Consider the following 24,690-nt stretch of genomic DNA (forward strand, 5'->3'; position numbering starts at 1 on the left):
TAAGCCTTTAGGGGCCTCCCACACCTTCGGTAGGATGCAGGAAGCCAGAAAACCTCCAGAAGGAGGGAACCGAAGAACCCAAGGGAACTCTGACCCAAACCCGGGGAGGAGTCGAACTCTTAACAAAATCGTACAGGGAGGGGGAAAGGAAAAAACCCTTCCCCTGTAACAACAAGCCCTGCACCGAGGGTACCAAACATCCAAACAGGGACAAGTGGGGCTCAGGACCCCCAAAGTCAACTCCTCCCCAGCCCCGGAATCCTCTACGTCAGAACCAGGGGCCGAGCCATCCTCCAAACCCTCTGCCTTTGGAGAAAAAGCAGATTCCACTGGAAAAGCAGAGATGAAGGGGGCCTGCTTTCATGGCCCAAAATCTCCGGCAGGAGGACCAGGCTTGAATGCCTCCGCCGCCGATCCGGAAGGGCTATCCCCGAAGCCACCCAAGTCTCACTACAGTATAATTCAGCAGGGCAGCTGCAAGGCAACCGGAAAGGCAACCAACCTCGCACGTTGCTGCAACTTAAACTTTGCATGCAACGCTAAAGCTGCCTGCACCCAAATATCAGCCCAGGCGAGGTACTGCTAACCGGTTATCCCAGAGCTACCAAGCAAACAATCTAAAAGCTGAACCCCTGCGATGTGTGCAAGCACGGGGACCTAGTGGAGGGCCACCAAAAACCTACCTATGGTCCTACCGCCACACCAGGCAGACCCCCACCAGGCAAAACAAAAGAAAACCCCCGCAACAGCACAACGTCTCCAGGAGAACAGAACCGGTCGCTATGTGTATATCAGACAGCTGCACAGTACCTCGTGCCCCAGCCAACGACGAAACTACCTCCTAACCCAAGAGAAAACAGGAGTAAGAACCACCCCAGCTGAACCCCCAAGGGCGGGCAATCACCAAGCAGCGACAGAACTACACGGAGGTAGCTGCTCCTGAACGGCTCATGGAAGATAACCCTGAAGCCGCAAAGGCAGTACTTACAGGGCACCTAGGGAAGGCGGCTCTAGGTGCATGCAGCCCTAGTACTCTTGTGTTACTAGGCTCACACACCACCAAAACAGCAACAACACCACACTGCAACACTGCACAAAGAGTGGAGCCAGAGCGATCGACCGTCACCAACACAACAGCCTCTTGAACTGAGGAGAGTTGCCGGCGTGGAGGTCTGGAACCCTACCCCCTACCCCTCCCGGGGAGGAAGGGGGGTTGCGCAGACGGAGGATGCGCGGCGTTTGTGGTGACGTCATACTTGTTTCCTTGATTTTGATTGGAGAGTTCTGTTGCTAGTTTCGGCTTTTGGTTTGCAATTTATTTGATCAGCAGTAAGTTTGTTTTGGAATTCCTACCTTTCTGGGTGCCTGACCTGGTAGATGGCAGACAAAGACTGCTTCCAATTACACGGTGGGTGTCTTTAGGCTATTGCTCCTCGTGCCTCTCTTGAGGGGGCCAGGTTCTGGCTCTGGTACCCTGGAAGGCCTAGAACTCCTTCAATTGACTGTTGCCACAGTCTAATATATATACACATAAGCCTGGTATAGCTCCAGGGAGCCGAAGGGGCTCTTCACAGAAAAACAGTTGAAACAATTTGAAAAACAGACAAATGCCATAAAGGTTCGTTCAGTGTTTGTCGGGTAGGCTGCTCATTAATGAGACGTAAATGAAAAATACATAACAAATGGAACATATTTGAAACAAAAAAAAGACACTCATGTGGAGCAGCCTACCTGACAAACACTGAACGAACCTTTTTGACATTTATTTTGTTTTAATTTTTTTTCTTTTTTTTAAGAAACATGGAGTAGCCTACGTGCCGAACACCAAACGAACCTTTTGCTATAAAACAAATGAAAAAAAATATTGAACAAATTTGAAGAATGAAAAATGTCATAAAGGTTTGTTCAGTGTATGTAAGTTAGGCTACTCCATTATTTAAAACATCGAATCTCATATTGATATTTTTCGGTGGAAGAACGGATTAATTTGATTTCCATTATTGTCAATGAGGACATTTGTTTTGTATGACGTTCGTTTCACATGACGATCACGGCGCCAGAACGGATTAAATTCGTTATTTGAGGTACCACTGTACAATACCTCTGAAAATTAAATGCCAGAGAAGCTGCTGATTGCATATTCTATTGGCATCCAGGAAGATCCTTCATCAGTCTCTAATACTAATGGTAAGTCCTTGGCGTGCCTCTAATATGTATTTAAAAGAAAAATATCTAAATAATATCACTGCACGATACATGAATAACTTTAAAGTAAATTGAAGCTGCTAAACATGATGGCTATGAAAAGCCACTGCATGGTTATGAATAAGATGTGTTTTACTCAACAGTGCTTTCTACTACTAAATGTAGTTCACCCACAAGGTTGTAAGTTATTTTAGAGATTAAGGCCTACATATTTATTCATCTCAAATCAATTACACAGGTATAACTATATATAAAGAAACTTGTGGATTGATTAACTAATTTATATTTATTAATTTGAATATACTACTATAATGTATTTCATTATTTAAAATTTTCTAGGCTTAACCAATGAACATTACGTTACATCAACTTTTTATGAAAGTTCCATAAGAAATTTGTTGATAATTTAACACGGCATATACTGTATTGGTTTGCTTTGACCTTCTCATAACACATTAAAACCTATAAAATCTAAATAATCCTGTATCGCCAACACTTCCATCTTGTTTTGTTTAGTGTAGAGCTTAACCCTTAACATGCTAGGGGTATAATATCCTTTGTTCCCCACAGGCGCATGTAATTTTGAAAAAAAAAAAAAAAAAAAAATTCTTGCTAATTTGTTAATTTGTGTTCACTGATCACTGGAAAAATGAGTTTTTTTGCTGTAATATTGTTAAATAGTGTGTAGTTTGATATATTTATATAATAAAATGAGTGAATCATCGCTACTCAAAAATATGATGTGCATATTGTTGATTAAATTATGTTCATCAATCAGTGAACAAATACTTTGTCAGTTATTACACTATATACACAGGTTATATATAAATATCTGCATGTTTTGTTCACCATAACGAACCACTAAGTTGCTATTATGAGTCAAAAAGTAACGAGCAGTGACCGCCGTGTACCAGCCAGCCACTCACGCCCTCTCTCAAGTCACCTGACTCGCCCACATTCTCCTCCCACAATACTGTTTTTGCTTTTATTCACTATATACAGATGTTATATATAAGTATCTACATTCGTGTTCACCATAACGAACCACTAAGTTGGTATGCTGAGTGGCAGTGGCAGCCCGCCACTGGCTGCCACTCCCTCCCTCCCTTACCTCACCTGACTTGCCACCATTCTCCACCCACCATACTGTTTTTGCTTTTATATACAGACGTTATATATAAGTATTTACATGTTTTGTTTCGCCATAACTGTACATCTAAGCTTGTATGGTGAGTAAAGGCACAAAGACGTAGGACCTCACACAGTCAGCTGATGGCTGCCGCCCCCAAGGCCAGACGCACTAATATTTCTCCTCCAACAATACTGTTTGTGGTGTTATTATGCTATATACACACATTATATATAAATATCTACCTATTTTATTCACCATACTTGTACAAGTACACTTGTATGGTGCCCAAAGACCATTGTGGTAACCAGTAAACAACACCATCGTCTGCACAGGTGGCGTCGTGCAGACAACGCCACCGCCCTCACCAAAATGGCGGCTCCCAACCTACTCCTTTTGCTGTTTATACCCTCTATACACACGTTATATATAACGTATCTACATTTGTGTTCACCATAGTGAACCACTAAGCTGGTATGGTGAGTGCAGTCAATAAAAGGTGGCCACACACAGTCAGAAGACATCACCACCACCTTCCCTCCCACAGCATTACTCCTCTCTCCATGGCGCACAGTGCTAAATATCACCACAATCCTGCTATTATTAGAACCCTGGTCAGTTTTATCACAGTCAGGGGTCTTCTGTAATAATATCATCGCTACATAATAGCATGAACAAGTATATTATGGCATTTTTAGGCGATGCTGTGGTCACAAGCTGAACAGCAGTGCTGTGAGCTCGTGCTGCGTGCGCCAGGCTTGGTAGCTCACTCAATACTGAGGTCCCTAACACCCTGGAGTTTGGCCCATGATTTTAAAAAAAAATGGCGACCGGTTTACAAGAGCCCTGATGAAGGTGTGGTGAACCCCATGTATCCACGGGCCGTTTAAATCTTGCGTTAGTACTCCTACACGTCATATGACGTGATGCACACTTTTTCGGTAAGTTACTTAACACGTCATATGACGTGTTGCGCAGTTTAAGGGTTAAGGCCTATCAACTGGACAAGGGTTATTATGGTCATGAGAGTAGCTTAATCATCAACTGGCAAGTCTCCTTGAACATAATCTAGGACTACAGTAAATTCAGTGTATATACACTGATGAATGGGGTACACATTTTGGTGTACAGTGGTACCTTTATTTATGATCGTAATCCATTCCCAGAGACGCATCCTCAACCAAAAATTTCCTCGACCAAAACGAATTTTCCCATAAAAAAAAATTAAAATTGAATTAATCTGTTCCACACCCCCAAAAATATTAACTTAAAAATACATTTTATACAGAATACTACTCATATTTTTCATACAATAAACACTCAGGTATAAATATAAATCATAAATAAAATAAATGAACATTTAACTGCACTTTACCTTTACTGATGACTTTTGTTGGTGTATGGGAGACTGTGAGGAGGGTGGGAGGAGAGGAGCAGTGTTGGTGTATGGGAGACTGTGAGGAGGGTGGGAGGTAGGAGCAGTGTTGGTGTATGGGAGACTGTGAGGAGGGTGGGAGGGGAGGAGCGGTGTTGGTGTATGGGAGACGGTGAGGAGGGTGGGAGGGGAGGAGCAGTGTTGGTGTATGGGAGACTGTGAGGAGGGTGGGAGGGGAGGAGCAGTGTTGGTGTATGGGAGACTGTGAGGAGGGTGGGAGGGGAGCAGCAGTGTTGGTGTATGGGAGACTGTGAGGAGGGTGGGAGGGGAGGAGCAGTGTTGGTGTATGGGAGACTGTGAGGAGGGTGGGAGGGGAGGAGCAGTGTTGGTGTATGGGAGACTGTGAGGAGGGTGGGAGGGGAGGAGCAGTGTTGGTGTATGGGAGACTGTGAGGAGGGTGGGAGGGGAGGAGCAGTGTTGGTGTATGGGAGACTGTGAGGAGGGTGGGAGGGGAGGAGCAGTGTTGGTGTATGGGAGACTGTGAGGAGGGTGGGAGGGGAGGAGCAGTGTTGGTGTATGGGAGACTGTGAGGAGGGTGGGAGGGGAGGAGCAGTGTTGGTGTATGGGAGACTGTGAGGAGGGTGGGAGGGGAGGAGCAGTGTTGGTGTATGGGAGACAGTGAGGAGGGTGGGAGGGGAGGAGCAGTGTTGGTGTATGGGAGACGGTGAGGAGGGTGGGAGGGAGGAGCGGTGTTGGTGTATGGGGAGGGTGAGGAGGGAGGGTGAGGAGGGAGGGAGGGAGGGGGTTGAGACAGTCCCCTTCTCACCTTAAAAACTTTCATATCTGCATCACAGGTTCCACATTTTCCTCTCACACATTTTACTGCCTCTGTTATGTGGCAGCCAGTCAGAACCAGTTACTTAGTCACAACATGTCAGTTAAGCGTTCACAGTCAAGACCAGACACAGGCAGTCATAACCAAAGGCAGTCAAGCATTCACAGTCAAGACCAGTCACAGGCAGTCATAACCAAAGGCAGTCAAGCATTCACAGTTGTGGTAGCAACCAGTTAGACAGTTAGTCATTCACCCATTTACAGTCATTCAGCTATTTACAATCATTCAGCCATTTACAGTCAATCAGACTTTCACAGTCAGTAGACAACAAGAGTTTAATGTCATGCAGTCTGCTTCGTGATCTACCAGCTGGTAGCAACGAAGCCTGTATTAGTATGGTCCGGATGTGGCTGGTACAGCTGGGGGGAGGGGGGCGTATGGGGATGGAGGTAGCGGGAAGGGTCCGGTGGCAGTATGGGGGAGGTGGGGAGGGTCCAGTGGTGGGATGGGGGATAAAGGGAGCAGGGAGTCCAGTCCCCATCCACTATCCACCCATCCAGTCCCCTCACCATCCATCCAGTCCCCTCACCATCCATCCAGTCCCCTCACCATTCATCCAGTCCCCTCACCATTCATCCAGTCCCTTCACCATCCATATAGTCCCTTCATCATCCATCCAGTCCCTTCACCATCCATCCAGTCCCTTCACCATTCACCCAGTCCCTCCATCCATCCAGTCCCCCTCCATCCATCCAACCATTCACCCGCTATCCATCCATTCAGTTCTGCCCTCCATCCATCTAGCCAGTTCCCGCACAATACATCCATCCAGTCCCCTCACCATCTATCCATCCAGTCCCTCCTCAACAATCCATCCAGTTCCCCCACTATCCATCCATCCAGTCCTCTCATCATCCATCCAGTCCCTTCATCATCCATCCAGTCCCCTCATCATCCATCCAGTCCCCTGACCATCCTGGGACCCATTGTGTGATATATAATAAAAAATTTAGTATTCAGAAAACAAAAAAACAGAAAAAATATAATTTTTACAAAGAATTCAAGGTAAACAAACTGAGAACGCCTCGCCCCACACCCCCAGCACCACACACACATTTAATCCATACGCGTATGAACTGACGTCGTCTTCTAAGTAAACCGTCGTGTAACAATTCAAATTTTGCAACAAAATTGACGGTGTGTTCCAAAAAAATTGCATTTTAGGGCAGTCGTCAACCGAGGTTCCACTGTATATGTCACCTGCAAAGACACCACCACTAATCCCTCCATGCAACTCTGCCATGCAACAACAGAGATAGAGAGAGAGATTATACATATTTTGCACAAACACAGGTGGAACTGTTCATTTAGTCTTTTGCACATTTCTTTTTAATTTTCAGTGAACCTGTTCACTGTTCTCAATTTCTGGATTTTATCCTTTATATACAGCTTGCTTTTAAGGAATTTATAGAAAAGGCCCGGATCTGTTTTATATTTGTCTGCTACCCCCTTTCTCAGTTCTTTTCCGCCTTTCTCCTCACTGTGTATTTATTTTCTGGGGGGAGCCCCGTCGGCTCCCCGGAGCTTTACCGGCTGATATGCTAATGTCAGACTTTGGCATCGGTCATGTGTATGGAGTTCTAGGGCCTACCGGGGACCACGAGCCAGAACCTGGCCCCCTCAGAGAGGCAAGGGGAGCAATGGCCTATAGAAACCCCCGTGTGGTTGGAAGCATTCTATGTCTGCCATCGACTGGGTCAAGCATCCAGAAAGGTAAGCATTCCAAAACAAACCCCTATTCTGGTGAAAATTGCTACCTAAAGCCGAACTAGTGGATAGATCTCTTCAACAGAAAACAAGGAAACTAGTATGACCTCATACGTCACCGCGCCGCTGTCTGCGCAGCTCCCCCCTCCCCGGGATGGGGAAGGGGGAGCCCCAGACCTCCCACGCCGGCTATCCACCCATCAGTTCTGAGGCTGGATGTCAAAACACGCGAAAAACGCCGACCGGAGGGAGGGAGGGTTGCCGGGGAGCCTCCGGGTCTCACCCAGAAAATGGCGTTTCATTACATTCAACGCTGGTTTTCTGGGGGAGCCCCGTCGGCTCCCCGGAGCTAACTACCCAAAGAGGAAGGTCAAAGGGACAGAACCGGGAGGCGGACACAACGCACCCCCCAAGGAGGCGAGACAACCGGCAGCAAACGCCAACCCAAGGCGCCACAGCCCCGAAAATCCCGGGAACAACACGAGAACCACAAGCAGCAAGGCCCCTGCACGAACACCAAAAATCCATGCCCGAAAGACTGCAAGGCCACGTCGCCCAGACGGCAGCGAGAGCAGCGAAGCCACGAATGCCACAGGCATGAGGGAAGAACACAGGCAGCTGAGCCGCAAGAACACGGCTGACCACCCGGGACACTATCACCCGCGAACCAGGAAGAACAGAACCGGATCAACGCAAAACGCGCTCTGAACCCAAACTCCGTGGCACGCAAACAACAGCGGAGGGCCGCCACTGAACACAAAAACGACACACCCCCGGCCCGACCAACGAAGCACCAACAACCCTGGACCCCTCCAGAATGCAGCAGCCCCACCCCGCGCCAGAAAAGATGGAGACTGCTGCCACCAAACAACCAAAACGCTAAAACCGAAGGAGCAAGAAAACTCAGCGACTCGACCCCCAGAGGCAAAGGCCCAAAGGAAAGAGCCGACGAAAAAACACACCGGAACCGAAGGGGCACTACCAACCGAGGAGAAGACAGAGCACGCTGACCAGAGACCAGGATGGTGCAAGCGGCGCACGAACAGGCCGGAGGTGAAACGACACACAAGACAGCTGACTAACGGTGCAGAAGCAACACCAAGACCGAAAGCAAGCTGAAGCGGTTCCGCCCGCGCCGCACGAAAAGAGGCGACAGTATGTGGCAAGACGACGGCCCCCAACCCCTACCAGAAAACCAAGCCGAGAGTAAACCAAGCAAACAAGAGTAACCACCTAAGAAGGGACAGGAAAAGGAAGGACCGCCAAAATACCCCATACTGCCGCCAAGAGAAGCACGCAGGTGGGACACCTACCACGAAGCTACCCGACCACCAACCGGAGGCGAGACCGCGAGGCAGAACATAAGCAGCCCCGACAAGGCCCCTCCGAGCCCAGGAAAAGGGCGGAGCCGCGGGAAGATCTCGGGCGCGACCACCGAAACCCAGGCGGCACAAGGAGATGGAACGTCTGCCGAACAGAAAAACTCCCCAAAGCATGCAAGCCCGCCAGGAGTTCAGAAACGACGTGTCCGACGCGAGACATCGCAAGCCCCCCCAAAAAAAAAACGGCAGGGCAAGCTAGGAAACCATAGACGGCGGAAGGGTCGCCGCCAGAACAGTACCCGAACCAAGGGGTACGAACAACTGCAATAGACAGAGACAAAGAAGCACATCACAGGACACAGGCTGACCAACGCCTAAGAACACACGCAGAACATCCCTGCTGCAGAGGAGGCAGGAAGAAAGAGCAGAAGCACAAAAACCCCAGGAGAACAACCAGGGGTGGATAATCAGGCAGGGACAGAAAAACCCCCACGCAATCCCCAGGCACAAAACGGCAGCAAAGTGCCACTCCACAACCGGACACAGGAACAAGGACACGCCACCGTGAAACACGGTACCAAAGCACACGTGCAGCAGCAGCAACAGGCACCACTGCAACATGCAACATGTAAATAGCAACTCCCTTCTGCAAAGGCAGAGAACGGAGCAGGCAGACCCCAGACAGGGCCAACGGAGACACAACAAAACCCTGCAGGCCCAGAAACCTGCACCAGGCGACCGACGGTGGAGAAACCCCACGCGATACCTGCTGGATGAGGTACTGGGAGCTCTTTTACACCTGAAGCCCGGCCCAAGGCCAGGCTAGACCGGCCCAAGGCCAGGCTAGACCGGCTAGAGGGTGGCCCACCAGGCAGCTGCTAGGAGCAGTCCACCGGCCCACATACCCCCACAACCAGGACGGGCCGGAACTGCCATACGAAAACAGGCTAGTGCGCCCTGGAAGTCCACGGACGAACCAGCAAGAAGGCTTATGCTCGCAAGTAGGTTGTGTAACAAGCACAGACCTCTGATGGTAATACAGTGTTCCCCAAATGTGTCAATAGCACCACTGCACTCCACTGGTACTATCTCGCAAGTTCTACCAGATAGGCGGGACCCAAGAGCCAGAGCTCAAATCCTGCAAGCACAGCCAGGAGCCTTACCAGGTGAGTACAGAACCAACCCTACAACCCCCACACCTCACAACATTAAAAAGGAGGGTCCCCTGAATGACTCCAGCATGGGTTGGACATGCACATGAGGGGGACAGGAAGGGTTGAAAAAGGGACAGTCACTGGTGTGCGAACGGTCTCAGTCGTACAAAAATATACCTAAATAAAGACAGGTATATAAACAACACCGCATCCAGCGCCCGGCCAAAAGACGCCAGACCGCAGAAACTCACCTGGCGAATGGTGGCACGATCTTGACACGACTCAACCGTGCCCAGAAGAACCTGGGAGCACCGCCAGGTGAAGACGCCAGAGCCGGACCCGCAGGAGAGCAGGGAGAGGCGAAGGAGGTGGTCCACACCCATGACACAGGGAAAACCGCGGTGTCCTCCCCACAACTGGGAACCAGGACACCCCCTGGCGCGAAGGGGCACATACCGCAGCCAGGGAGAAGAACGAGAGGCGAAGCACTGTAGCAAAAAGGGTGCAAAACACCAGCACTGAAACACCGCCCAGACCAAAACAAACTCCACGGCGCATGCGCATAACACGCTGGCCGAACCGCACACCCTCCCTGCGGGAAGGCGCCAGCCAGGACTACTGCACGATTAAAGTAGCCAAAAGAGGAAGCAGGAACAATAAAACCGGCCAAAGAAGCAAAGAGCCCAAAAAGGAGCCCAACCGGGCGACAAGCAGCCCAACCGGGCGACAAGCAGCCCAACCGGGCGACAAGCAGCCCAACCGGGCGACAAGCAGCCCAACCGGGCGACAAGCAGCCCAACCGGGCGACAAGCAGCCCAACCGGGCGACAAGCAGCCCAACCGGGCGACAAGCAGCCCAACCGGGCGACAAGCAGCCCAACAGGGCGACAAGCAGCCCAACAGGGCGACAAGCAGCCCAACAGGGCGACAAGCAGCCCAACAGGGCGACAAGCAGCCCAACAGGGCCACAAGCAGCCCAACAGGGCCACAAGCAGCCCAACAGGGCGACAAGCAGCCCAACAGGGCGACAAGCAGCCCAACAGGGCGACAAGCAGCCCAACAGGGCGACAAGCAGCCCAACAGGGCGACAAGCAGCCCAACAGGGCGACAAGCAGCCCAACAGGGCGACAAGGACGAGGAGCCGACAGACGTTCCAATAATGCGGGAAGTAGCGAAAAACCTTCCCGTTTTAACAGCCTCACTCTCTCTCACCAAAATGGTTCGTCCCAACATTCTCCTTTGGCTGTTATTTCACTTTATACACGTTATATATAAGTATCTACATTTGTTTTCACCATAGTAAACCACTAAGCTGGTATGTTGAGTCCAGACAATAATAGTTCTCCACACACAGTCAGCAGACGATGCTACCTCTATCCCTCCCTCCCTCACCAAGAATACTCCTCCCACCCTCACCAAGATTACTCCTCCCACCATATTACGCACATCGCTAATTTGGCTTTGCACCTTGGAGATGACACTCCAACCTTGCCTCACAGAGTTCAACCAACATGGGAAGTGACAGTTTACCGGTTTTAAGTCTTCTGCTCGATTGGCAAAGAGTGCGGTGCCAGGGGTTGCTTCCGACGGTTGGAAGGGTCATCGCACCCCATTGGGCAGCTACCACCCGCCTCAAGCTGGACAAACCCCCAGCCAATAAGGTGTTTCCTTGCCTTGGTTCGTTAACTTTACTGGGTGCATGGGGTTTAGGGTGAAAACCGACAAGTGGCCCAACAACTTTGCACCAAGCAATACCAGAACCAAAAAGAAAATATCAACTGCCCTAAAGCTGGGGACATGGAACGTCAGGACACTGACACCAGGTTTCTCTGAGGACCTGCAAGAAATCAACGACACCTGAAAAACAGCAGTCATTGGTAGGGAGCTGAGCAAACTACAGATGGATATTGTTGCTCTCCAAGAGATCAGGCTTCCAGGATCAGGATCTCTGAGAGAGAGAGGGCCGTCTCTTTCTTCTGGCAAGGAAAACCTGCAGATGAGACCAGAGAACACGGTGTGGAATTTGTTGTCAGGAATGCACTATTGGGACACATTATACCATTGACGAGGGTAACTGAACGAATTTTGTCTCAACTGCACTCCCAAACAAGACCAGTAAGTGTAATTAGTGCATATGCACCAACCCTGACTTCTCCAGCAGAGGCAAAGGAAAAATTCTACGATGACCTCAACAGAGTCATAGCGAGACTCCCTATAAAGGAACCAATGTTCATCCTCGGCGACTTCAATGTCAGAGTGGGTGCTGATCACAACTTTTGGCCCACTTGCCTGGGGTCAATTCGGCATAGGGAGGATGAATGAGAACAGGCAACGTCTGCTAGATCTCTGCTGTCTTCATGGTCTTTGTGTCACCAATACGTTCTTCGGCACAAAGCCTCAACACCGAGTCTCTTAGAGATACCCCAAATCCAAGCACTGGCACCAGCTTGACCTGATTCTTACCAGGCGTGCAAGTCTACCCAGCGTCAAGATTACGCATTGCTACCAGAGTGCTGTCTGTGACACCGACCACTCCTTGGTATGTAGCAGGATCAAGATGCAAACAAAGAAGGTTCACCTCTCGAAAAAGGAGAGCAGACCTCGCATCAACGCCACCAAGACCCGCAATCAGGACAGGGTGGAAGATTTTGCACATGTGCTCGAGGAAGCTCTCCCTGGCCCGGCCGGGTTCACCACCTTTAAAGGATGGGAACACGTCAGAGATACTACGTTCAACGGTGCCATGGTTCACCTTCGGCAAGAAGACCAGCAGGTCAGCAGACATGTTCGAGGCTCACTCGGAAGAAATGACACCTGTCATCGAAGAGAAGAGAAACCCTTGGCAGCCTACAAAGCTTGCCCAAGTCAGCGCAACTTACAGATCCTTCGGGCCGTCCTCTGCAAAGTGCGCCAGAGCGCCAGGCAATGTGCCAACAACTATTGGCTCCAGCTCTGCTCTCAGATACAGACTGCAGCAGATACAGGCAATGTAAAGGGGATGTATGACGGCATCAAGCAGGCCCTCGGTCCAATCCAGAAGACCATTCCTCCCTCCTCCCCCCACCCCTGAAATCTGCCACTCTTCTTCAGTTATCTTCAGATGATTTCGGGGCTTTAGTGTCCCCGCGTCCCGGTCCTCGACCAGGCCTCCACCCCCAGGAAGCAGCCCGTGACAGCTGACTAATACCCAGGTACCTATTTACTGCTAGGTAACAGGGGCATAGGGTGAAAGAAACTCTGCCCATTGTTTCTCGCCGGCGCCCGAGATCAAACCCGGGACCACAGGATCACAGTCCAGCATGCTGTTCGCTCGGTCGATCGGCTTCCTCACAGGGAAGGTGATTCAAGACCAGACAAGGCAGCTGAAGCGCTGGGTCGAGCACTACTCTGAGCTATACGCCAGGGAGAATGTGGTCACTGAAGACGCCCTGAGTGCCATTGAGTGCCTGCCTGTGTTAATGGAGCTCGACAGCGAACAGACCCTCAAAGAACTCAGCGAGGCCCCTAGACTTCCTTGCTTCTGGCAAAGCTCCTGGAAAAGACAGCATTCCTGCTGAGACCTTGAAGTGTTGCAGAGGTAACTTGCTCATGGAGCTGCATGAAATCCTCTGCCTCTGCTGGGAAGAAGGAGAGGTACCGCAGGACATGAGGGACGCCAACATCGTCAACCTCTTCAGTATTGTCGGAAAGCTGTTTGCTCGAGTCACATTGAAGAGGCTCTTAAGTACTTGCAGAGAGAGTCTATTCAGAATCACAGTGCGGATTCCGAGCTAACAGGTCCACCATCGACATGGTCTTTTCACCTCAGACAAGTGCTGGACAAATGCAGGGAACTGATGCAGCCACTCTTCGTAGCCTTCATAGATCTGACAAAGGCCTTCGACCTTGTCAGCAGGAATGGCCTGTTCAAGATCCTTCCCAAGATCAAATGCCTACCTAGGCTCCTCAGCATCATCAGATCTTTCCTCAAGAACATGAAGGGCACCATGGTCTTTGATGTCTTAACATCAGACGCCTTCGTCATCCGAAGTGGAGTAAAGCAGGGCTGCGTCCTGGCTCTAACCCTATTCGGGATTTTCTTCGCAGTTATGCTGCAGCACGCTTTTGGATCTGCCACAGAAGGCATCTACCTCCAGACCAGGTCGGATGGAAAGCTCTTTAATAACCGTGCTGTGCCGAGTTTATTGTGAAATTTCCCCGGTGCACATGAAATAAAGTGTTCCCAAAAATTATTTTTTTCTTCGTAAAATGATAAATTCCCTTCCCTGAACATGTCCATGTAAAAATAAATACCAAATTCCACTTACTTTGGCTGTGGGGACGTGGACAAGGTGCGCTGTGACGTCATCAGGGGCTGGTCACCCGTGCATGACTCGCCCAGACACGGTCGCGCAGGCCATTCAAGCACCAAGTGTTGCCACAAATATATTTTCAACTATTTGTGTTATATATTTCCAATGCGGTTTTATTTGTTTGTTTTATATCGTATATGATGCATATTTGTGTCCTTTACAATATGTATACAGTAGAACATTCATAATGTTCCCTGGAACTGTGATACATGAGTCAGTAATGTGTCCACAATAAATGTTTATTGTCACAATATTACCTGTTAAAAATTCACTAAAATTACAATATGTACAGTTTCACACACTATTTACACACTAACACACTGTATTACACACTCAGTACTTCGGAAGTGAGTAATGATCAACAAAGTAGCCCATGGTACACAGCGCGACTTCGCTCTCAGTGCACCAGGTTCAGATAAATTTTCGCTTCCTGTTTCTTCATTCAGTGTGCTTGCAAATAACGCACTCACGTACACCCTTGGCTTTAGTACTTGTAGGTTGTATGTAACCAAGCTTGTAAAGCATAAGGTAGTATTGAAAAGATTATAGGAAAAGATCAATTTGTAAGGTAGTCTTGAAAAGATCGCTTTGTATGGTCCCACATAGGAAGAGATTCCGCTTACCTCAAGAGTGTCCGTCAGTCAGAAAGAGATTCGGCTAGCCTCAAAGAGTGTCCGTCAGTCAGAAAGAGATTCAGCTAGCCTCAAAGAGTGTCCGTCAGTTAGGAAGAGATTCAGGTATTCTTGAAAATATTTATGGAAAACACCACCATGGAAGCCGCTAACACTGTTCATCTATGCTATTTGTATCAGATGCATCATCACTGAACGCAGAAAACGATTCATCTGTGTATCATCTAAATAAATTGTAGATTGCATAGGATTGCAAGGGTGACGCTCTGAGTTACAACTGGATACGCTCGCTGTATCGTCCTCATAGGTGCTGTATCACTTGCATCTGACCTTTGTGTTAGATCCTTATTACGCCTAACTTCACCAATGTTATGACCCTTATGTTCTTCAAACAATAAGGTTTGAATTTCACCGACAGAGCGTTATCTTTCAACACCGCGTCAGACAGGTGTTTGGGAGCCAAAGGCGCGTGCGCCACCCATGGTTGCTCATTCAGTACTAACCCAGCCAGCAGCCCTAGAGCATTTTGGGAATTTTTTCCAAGATGGCTGCCTCTCACCGGAGGTCCTAAGAGTTCATTTCGTACACAACCAACCTCATACACATTTAGAATTGGTACCGAAAAATCAAAAATAGTTTTCTCGGTTGGTGCAGTTTTCCGCCGACCGAGAATACTCTGTTGGTGCAGTTAAGTGGTTAACCTCGCCAGGCTGAGAACCAAGACAAAGATTCGGTTGAGGTGTCTGCATGACTTCCTTTTTGCTGATGACGCAGCAGTCACTGCCCACTCAGCCAAAGACCTCCAACGGCTCATGTCCCGCTTCAGCGAGGCCTGTCAGGCTTTCGGACTCACCATCAGCCTGAAGAAAACTCGGGTCATTGGACAATAATTGGACTCCCCACCTGACATCAGCATCTCCGATTACAAATTGGAAATCGCTCACGACTTCGTGTCCCTGGGCTCCACAATGTCTGACTCCCTCTCTCTCTTGATACGGAGCTAAACAAATGCATCAGTAAGGCATCTACTACCATGTCTAGACTGACAAAGAGAGTGTGGGCCAACAATAAGCTGACAAAGATCCAGGTTTACAGAGCCTGTGTTCCGAGCACTCTCCTATATGACAGTGAGTCTTTGACACTCTGTGCCTGTCAGGAAAGACAGCTGAATGCCTACCACATGCTCTGCCTCCGACACATCTTGGACATCACCTGGCAGGACAAGGTGATAAACAACAGCATCCTGGGGAGAGCTAGAATCACCAGCATGTACACAATGCTGAAGCAGAGACGAATGCGCTGGCTCGGGCACGTGGTGCGAATGGGCGACGGCAGGATCCCCAAGAATCTCCTGTATGTAAAGCTGATGCAGGGAAAGCATCCAACAGGCAAATCTCAGCTACGGTACATAGACGTGTGCAAGAGGGACCTGAAAGCCATAGACGTCGATCTTGCTACGTGGGAAACATTGGTCGCAGACCATTCAGCCTGGGGGCAATCTGTTCAGAGAGGTCTCTCCAAGTTTGAGGAGTCAGTTGCCAAGAAATCAGAGGCAAAGAGACAGAGAAGGATAACCGGTAGCTAGTAAGACAAACCAGAATCAGACTTCGTTTGTGTTCAATGTAGGATGGACTACCATTCTCTGATTGGCCTCTTCAGTCACACCAGATGCTGCACCAGGATTGACAACCAGAGTGCAACTCCATAGTCACCTGAGACTGAAGAATGCTTACTACTGGATGGAAAGATGGGACACCATGAGCATAGCACTCATCCTGTAACTACACTATAAGTAATTACACTTAGATAATTACTCAAAGAAACAGGGTAAACCCCTCAGTGAATATGTAACTTGAATTGTTTCTCAACATCAGCTGATACAGAATATATGTAATTGGTCAGTTCTTGAGCTGAGCCGGCAATATGACTGGCTAAATGATAAGACGAACACTGTTACCTTCCCTCTGATTGGTCAATCAAAAAACCAGCATTGAATGTAAACGTCATTTTCTGGGTGAGCCCCAGAGGTACCTATTTTACTGCTAGGTAACAGGGGCATAGGGTGAAAGAAACTCTGCCCATTGTTTCTCACCGGCGCCTGGAATCGAACCCGGGACCACAGGATCAGAAGTCCAGCGTGCTGTCCGCTCGGCTGACCGGCTCCCATGCCCATCATGTTCGATGCTCGGACGCGAGGTTTGTTCGTAGAGTGCGATAGTGTTATTAATAGGGTATTAAAAGTATCAACACAAGACAGAACACGAAACAATGGGTTTAAATTGGATAAGTTTAGATTTAGAAAAGACTTGGGTAAATACTGGTTCGGTAACAGGGTTGTTGATTTGTGGAACCAATTACCACGTAACGTGGTGGAGGTGGGGTCCTTTGATTGATTCAAACGTGGGTTGGACATGTATATGAGTGGGATTGGGTGGTTATATATAGGAGCTGCCTCGTATGGGCCAATAGGCCTTCTGCAGTTACCTTTGTTCTTATGTTCACAGATGTTAATTTTTTGGTCCCAAATGTTCTGGATTAAAGTTGCTCTGCCATACAGTACTGTATGTATACATTACATGTATACTGTACAGTATTTGTATATGTTGTTGAAATTATGACTTGCATATTTGCCTGTTTTCTAAAGTTAATATACTATATTTCAGGTCAGACAGTCATCCAAAGATACAGTTGAAGACTGGGAAATTCCTGTAAATGAAATATTAATTGGCCACCGCATAGGGTCTGGGTCTTTTGGAACAGTTTATCGGGGTCACTGGCATGGTCCTGTCGCCGTGAAAACTTTGAATGTCCGTGACCCCACACCAGCACAGTATTCTGCCTTCAAGAATGAAGTATCAGTCCTTAAGAAAACAAGGTAACAAAGGGGAAATCTTTTATGGCAAGAAAACTTTTTGTGTAGATGTCATTTTCATTACATGATTTACTTTGTTTAATGTGACTTTATATTTTCTTTTATAGTTTGAGTTGTACTGCTAACTTGTAAAAATAGTCTATAATAAGGATTTTCATCCCCAGGATATAGCAAAATTTCATGTATTGCTCTGAATGTATTAGTATCTGGAGCTTACCTTAATGCATAAGAATGTTAATTGTGGAGAAATTAGTAAGGACATGAACTCATCATATGAAAATACAACTTAATATAACAATTTATTAATAGTTTAACCCAAAACAGCAGCTAGGAAAAAAATGGTCATACCTGCCTATGAGCAAAGAATCAAAAAATTCTAAATAACCAGCATTAAATGTATTGAAAAGCCAGTTTCTCAGTGAGCCCCGGACACTCCCATCACTGATTTACTGCCATACTACTAGGTGCCATCAGTCACAGAGTTCTTATTGGCCTAACTGGGACCACTAGCTAGAACCTGGCCCACTCATAGAGGTGCAGGGATCAGTTGGAATATGAACACCTTACATTTAAAGTTAATCATGTCTGCCACCACCAGGCAAGCACTCAGGAAGTCAACAAAACAAAACAAACTACAGGTACTGCATAGTTAGAACAAGACCAAAGCCTCAAAATATGCAAAACACACAAATTCCAAAAATTAAAACAAACTACAAAAATTGTGTGAAACTAGCGCAAGCTAGTTTGCCCCATCTCAACCTCATTAGTGGGGAGGAGGTAGGCAGACCGGTTTAGCCGGCCTGCTCCACCCTTCAGTTTGTATGGTGATGGAACACACCAACTCCCTGGAGGTAGGGGTTGTCAGGAAGCCTCTGAGGCTCACCCAGAAATTGGCGGTTCATTACATTCAACATTGGTTTTCTGGAAGGATGCCCTTTAGGCTCCCTAAAACTAACTACCCTCAGAGGACTAAAAGAGCACTTACCAGGGAGAAGGCAGCACCGCAGGTATCAAAGCAAAGACAAGACAGTTGACAATGATGCACGACACAAGGTCACACAGGACTGCCTAGGACCAGGAACATTCACAAGATACCTGGCCGCCAAGACCGCCAAGACACGCTGGCTAAGACCAGGAACATTCACAAGATACCTGGCCGCCAAGACCGCCAAGACACGCTGGCTAAGACCAGGAACATTCACAAGATACCTGGCCGCCAAGACCGCCAAGACACGCTGGCTAAGACCAGGAACATTCACAAGATACCTGGCCGCCAAGACCGCCAAGACACGCTGGCTAAGACCAGGAACATTCACAAGATACCTGGCCGCCAAGACACGCTGGCTAAGACCAGGAACATTCACAAGATACCTGGCCGTCAAGACCGCCAAGACACGCTGGCTAAGACCAGGAACATTCACAAGATACCTGGCCGCCAAGACCGCCAAGACACGCTGGCTAGGACCAGGAACATTCACAAGATACCTGGCCGCCAAGACCGCCAAGACACGCTGGCTAGACTAGCCACTGCCCTGTGCTACCTGACATAGTGTGGGTTGAGGTGAGGCACCACCTTACACATAATGAACAGTAGTACTGTATATAGTAAGATTCAAAACTCCTGCAGGTACACTGGGCTCACATTCTGTTCAAGACTCCAGTAAATAGACAGCATCTTGAAAAAAAATCATCTGCATCCCTCATGGTAGTGATAGCCTCAGTAATGCTAGAGCAAACAAGGCTGGTGCATGCAGCTCCAGCTCACACCCCAGCTGCACAAACCAGGATCACAGCACCATTTTAATAATGGTGAATAAAATAAGTAACTGCAATTATTTGGCTTCAATAGTTTTGTAGATGATCCAGAGAGTAATAAAAATAATGTACAAAGTTCAGATATTAGTGAACACAATGCTAATTATGATGTTCACATCAGGAGGCAGACATTCACAGCACACAGTAGAGATATGTAAATCTATGTATCATCCGACGTGACCTCATTTTCCTTTACAAAATAATTTGGACACCCGGGTTCGGGTGTCTGAACCTGGAAGTTTCTTTGCCACCTTCGCCTCTTTCAGCAGATTGGCCCAGTCTTTTACGAGACTTGTTCGCTCTTCTCCTTGAGTCTTCGCGTTTGGTATTTTTGACTCGAGTTTATCAGGTGATCAGGTGACTTCCTTGATGGTGTCCCACCACATACAAAATTCTCAGGAGAATTGACAGGGTGGACAAGGATGGATTATTTAACACGGGTGGCACATGACCAAGGGGACACAGGTGGAACCGAGTACCCAAATGAGCCACAGAGACATTAGAAAGAACTTTTTCAGTGTCAGAGTAGTTAGTAAATGGAATACACTAAGAAGTGATGTGGTGGAGGCTGACTCCATACACAGTTTCAAATGTAGATATGACAGCCCAGTAGGCTCAGGAATTGACAGTCTGAGGAGGGACCAAAGCGCCAGAGCTCAACCCCCATAAGCACAATTAGGTGAGGTGAGTACCTGCGAGCTTCATCTCGGCAGCAGTATGAAGTTTCCTGGAGGTCCTTCCGTTTTCTTTCTACTCTTTTTTTTGTTGTTCTTCTCTTTCGGTTCGGGTGGTGTTGTCCTTTCTCTCTTGTGTTTCAGGACCATCATCTTATGCCAAATACTGTCGCCTTGTATCCTGTGGTGCTGGCAGAACCACTGCAGCTTGCTTTTGGTATAGATGTAACTGTTTCACAAGCTATCTCGTACGTTTTTTCACCTCCAGCCTGCTCATGCACCCCTGGAGCCGTCCTGGTCCTTGGACAAAGTGCTCTCCTATTTGTCTTCTCGGAATGTTGTGGCCCCTTCGGTTCAAGATTGTTTTTATAAGGCTCTTTTTTTTTTCCTGTTGTCATTGGCCTCTGGGGGTCAGGTTGCAAAGCTTCATGCTCTTCTCTGGCGCAGGTGTTTCTGCTCTTTTGGTTGTGTTGATAGGTTGGTTTGTCTGCAGTCTCCTTTTCTGGCGAAGAACGAGACTGCTGCTATCCGCAAGGGTCCTTGGGTTGTTGATGCTTAGTTGATCAGGCCGGTGGTGCATCATGTGTTGTGTCCGGTTGCGGCCCTCCACCGTTATTTGCGTGCCATGGCTTCTGTGTCCTGGGACGCACTTTGGGTTGATCCGGTTTCCCTTTTTTTTTCCTGTTGGCGGGTATGCGTCTTTCAGGTCGTCCGCAGGGTTATTATGTCAAGCCAGCCTGTGGTCTATCCCCGTGCCCATGACGTCTGTAAGTTTGCTGCTCTTGCTGTCGTTTTGGTAACATGTCCTGACTGACATTCGGGCACAGGGTTTATGGCAGTTGAACAGGGTCCTGGCTGCACACTGTCTTATTAACATTCCTGAGCCAAGTCAGACCTGTGTCGCTTTGGGTCGGCGGCTGCAGCCTGTCTCAACTTCACATTGAGATATGGAGCATCGACTGCCTCCTGGGTAAGTTCCCTTTCTTTTTCATCTTTGGTGAAGTAGCTCCGGGGAGTTACAGGGGCTCCCCCCAGAAAGCCAGTGTTGAATGTAATATAAACACCATTTTCTGGGTGAGTCCCGGAAGCTCCCCGGCAATCCTCCCTCCCTCTGGTCGGCGGTTTTCGCGTATTTTGATATCCAGCCTCAGAACTGCAGGGTGGATCGCTGGCGCGGGGTCTGGGACTCCCCTTTCCCCCTCTCAGGGAGGGGGGAGCTGCACAGACATGTGGCGCGTCTCGTGTGACGTCATGCTTGTTTGCTTGTTTTCAATTGGGGAGTTCTGTCCACGTTTTTGTCTTATTTTCGTTGTTTTTAACCAGGATAGAGGGTTTGTTTTGGGGCACTTACCTTTCTGGGTGCCTGTCCTGGTCGATGACAGATATAGAATGCTCCAAAATCACATGTGCATTTCTATAGGCCATTGCTCATTGTGCCTATCTGAGGGGGGCCAGGTTCTGGCTCGTGGTCCCCGGTAGGCCTAGAACTTCACCCTCATCGACTGATGCCAAAGTTACGGATATCCATATCAGCTTGGATAGCTCCGGGAGCCTCTGGGAATCACCAGGAAATGGCGTTTCATTACATTCAACGCTGGTTTTTTCACCTCCGACCTGCTCATGCGCTGCCTGAACCTTGTTGGTCCTTGGAGCGGGTTCTTTCTTCTCCTCAATTTGTTGTGGTCCCTTCGGTTGGTGACTGTTTCCATAAGGCGTTGTTTTTTGTTGGCTTTGGCTTCTGGGGCTCGGGTTAAGGAGCTTCATGTTGTCCTCCGGTGCCGAGGGTATTGTCCTTTTGGTCCAGGGGGTCATTTTGTCCGTTTGCAGCCTTCTCCATCTTTCTGGCGAATAATGAGACAGCGGGCTTCCAAAGGGATCCTCTTCTGGTGGAGGCTTGGTTGGTTAGGCGGGGGGTGCATCATGTGTTATGTCTGATGTGGCTTTAGGCTGTTACCTGCGGGCCACTGGTTTTGTGTCGGTGATGCTCTTTGTTGTGGATTCAGTTTCCCTGGTTCCCTGTTCCAGGGCTCATGTCCCAGGTTGTCTGCAGTGTCATAAAATCTAGCCAGCCTGCGGTCTACCCTCATGCCTATGAGGTGAGTAGGTATGCGGCGTTTGCTGTGGTTTTTGGTAATACAGTATGTTTGAGTCGTCATTCAGGCACTTGGGTTATGATGGCCGAACAGGGTCCTGGCCGCCAGGTACCTCGTGAACCTTCCGAGCCTTCAGGGTTCTATGTCGCCTGTTCTTTGGTTCGCCAGTTGCTGCCGTCGGTGCCTTCTTTGCCTTGAGATGCGCAGTTTGCTGCATCCCAGGTAAGTCCCTATTATTCCTTCTCTGTTGGTAGATAGCTTCAGGGACGAGAAGGGGCTACCCCCAGAGAGCCAGCATTAAATGTACCGAAACACCCTTTTCTGGGGGGTAGCCCCGAAGGCTCCCTGACACCCTCCCTCCCTCTGGTTGGCAGTTTTTTTCGTCAGGATTCAAACTGAGGGGTGGACAGTGCCTGAGCCAGGGGGGACCCCCCCCCCCCCCTCACCTTCCCCTCTTTGCACAGGGGGAAGGGGGACTCCGCTAACAAGTGGGAGTATTAGTTGCAAGTTTCTTCATTTCTCTCTCTTTACAGGGAGTTCTTCGCTTTTTCAGGTGGTAGATTGCATTTTACCAGCTTGTTTCTTTTGGAGCGTCTATCTGTTTGGGCTACTGCCCCAGTCGATGGTGGAATATGACAAGACTTTACATGTAGGGCTCTCCTACACCATTGCTCTCTGCACCTCTCCGAGGGGGCCAGGTTCTGGCTCGTGGTCCCTGGTAGGCTAAGAGCTCCAAGTGACTGATGACCCCAAACTAATAAAGTACATAATCAGTTTGGATAGCTTCGTGGAGCCTCCGGGGCTCTTTTTAGTTGTCTGTTATTTACTTTCTCCTATTCTCCATTTCATAACATGGTATTTAGACCCATTGAATTCCATTTGCCTCATAGTGTTCCAAGCACTTATTTTATCTAGGTCAATTTTGAAGGCATGACAATCATCTTGGTTTCCTATACAGTGGTACTTCAGTTTTCGTTTCTTGTTTTGTTTAGTGTAGAGCTTAAGGCCTATCAACTGGACAACGGTTATTATGGTCATGACAGTAGCTTAATCATCAACTGGCAAGTCTCCTTGAACATAATCTAGGACTACAGTAAATTCAGTGTATATACACTGATGAATGGGGTACACATTTTGGTATACAGTGGTACCTTTATTTATGATCGTAATCCATTCCCAGAGACGCATCCTCAACCAAAAATTTCCTCGACCAAAACGAATTTTCCCATAAGAAATAATTAAAATTGAATTAATCTGTTCCACACCCCCAAAAATATTAACATAAAAATACATTTTATACAGAATACTACTCATATTTTTCATACAATAAACACTCAGGTATAAATATAAATCATAAATAAAATAAGTTGTAGCGAGTAGATTATCCCAATAATATACTCGCTCCAAATGCATTGTTAATATTCCTGTCAACCTTTGGAGATGAATGAGGTGAGGCGTTGCCCGGGCAACACGGTGAGGTGTTGCCCGAGCATATAAGCAGCAGAATAGCAAACATTAACCAGAGTCTACTTTCAAATGTGGTCTAGAACAGACACTTGCGAGATACCGTCTTGTGTGTGTATTCTTTCAAATAGTGTAACGTACTCAGGTAACGAGTGCCCAGACACAGAAACTAGACGCCTCTACTGTATGATAACTAGTGGGAAAATGCAAGTAATGTAATCTAACAAGTGAACAAAACAAATTAAGAGTGCGACACGTGGTAGCAACACTGGCCGTCCATACAGCCTCTTCCAGGCCTATCTCAAGTTGGTAAACACCCACGGTCAACACCCACGGCCAGCTCCCACGGCCAGCACCCGCGGTCAACTCCCCCACCGGTCAACACCCCACCTTGTAAGACCATCACCACTGAACAGAAGTGTTCAAAAAATGGCTTTGATAAAAACGTGCATAGAATGCAACATGAAGGTAGATTACCAACAGAGCTTTCAATGCCAACTCTGTTCAGCAGCCATACACAAAAAATGTGCCAACATGACTAACAATTCAAGGAGAAATGGTCCCAGTGACCACTCTGTGTACTGGCTCTGCAAAAAGGATGATGTAACTTTTTTGAAATTGATGGAAATCCTGGATAAAACTCCCGCCGAAAACAGAGAATTACTAATTAATGCCTGCATAGCAATTTCTAATGTCTTCAAACAAACTGTACATGACACCAAGGTACAACCAGCTGTAGCACAGAGCTCTGTGGCAGCGGCGCCTGAGCAGGGCGCGGAGTCGGGGATGCCTGAGCAGGGCACGGAGTCGGGGATGCCTGAGCAGGGCGCGGAGTCGGGGATGCCTGAGCAGGGCACGGAGTCGGGGATGCCTGAGCAGGGCGCGGAGTCGGGGATGCCTGAGCAGGGCACGGAGTCGGGGATGCCTGAGCAGGGCGCGGAGTCGGGGATGCCTGAGCAGGGCACGGAGTCGGGGACCCCTGAGCAGTGCGCGGTGTCACAG

At 48.4% G+C, this 24,690-nt stretch overlaps 1 protein-coding gene across 3 annotated transcripts in view; it reads left to right on the top strand.

Annotated features, from left to right (window-relative positions):
- Raf (Raf oncogene) overlaps nucleotides 1-24,690 on the top strand; it is a 194,216-nt gene that overhangs the window by 102,932 nt on the left and 66,594 nt on the right. For all 3 annotated transcript variants that reach the window (XM_045749499.2, XM_045749500.2, XM_045749501.2), the window contains exon 9: nucleotides 17,434-17,645. In XM_045749499.2, the coding sequence (XP_045605455.1) occupies nucleotides 17,434-17,645 (212 nt within the window). The remainder of the gene's footprint in view (nucleotides 1-17,433; nucleotides 17,646-24,690) is intronic.

Source organism: Procambarus clarkii, chromosome 27, assembly GCF_040958095.1.
Source record: "Procambarus clarkii isolate CNS0578487 chromosome 27, FALCON_Pclarkii_2.0, whole genome shotgun sequence".
Classification (NCBI taxonomy): domain Eukaryota; kingdom Metazoa; phylum Arthropoda; class Malacostraca; order Decapoda; family Cambaridae; genus Procambarus; species Procambarus clarkii.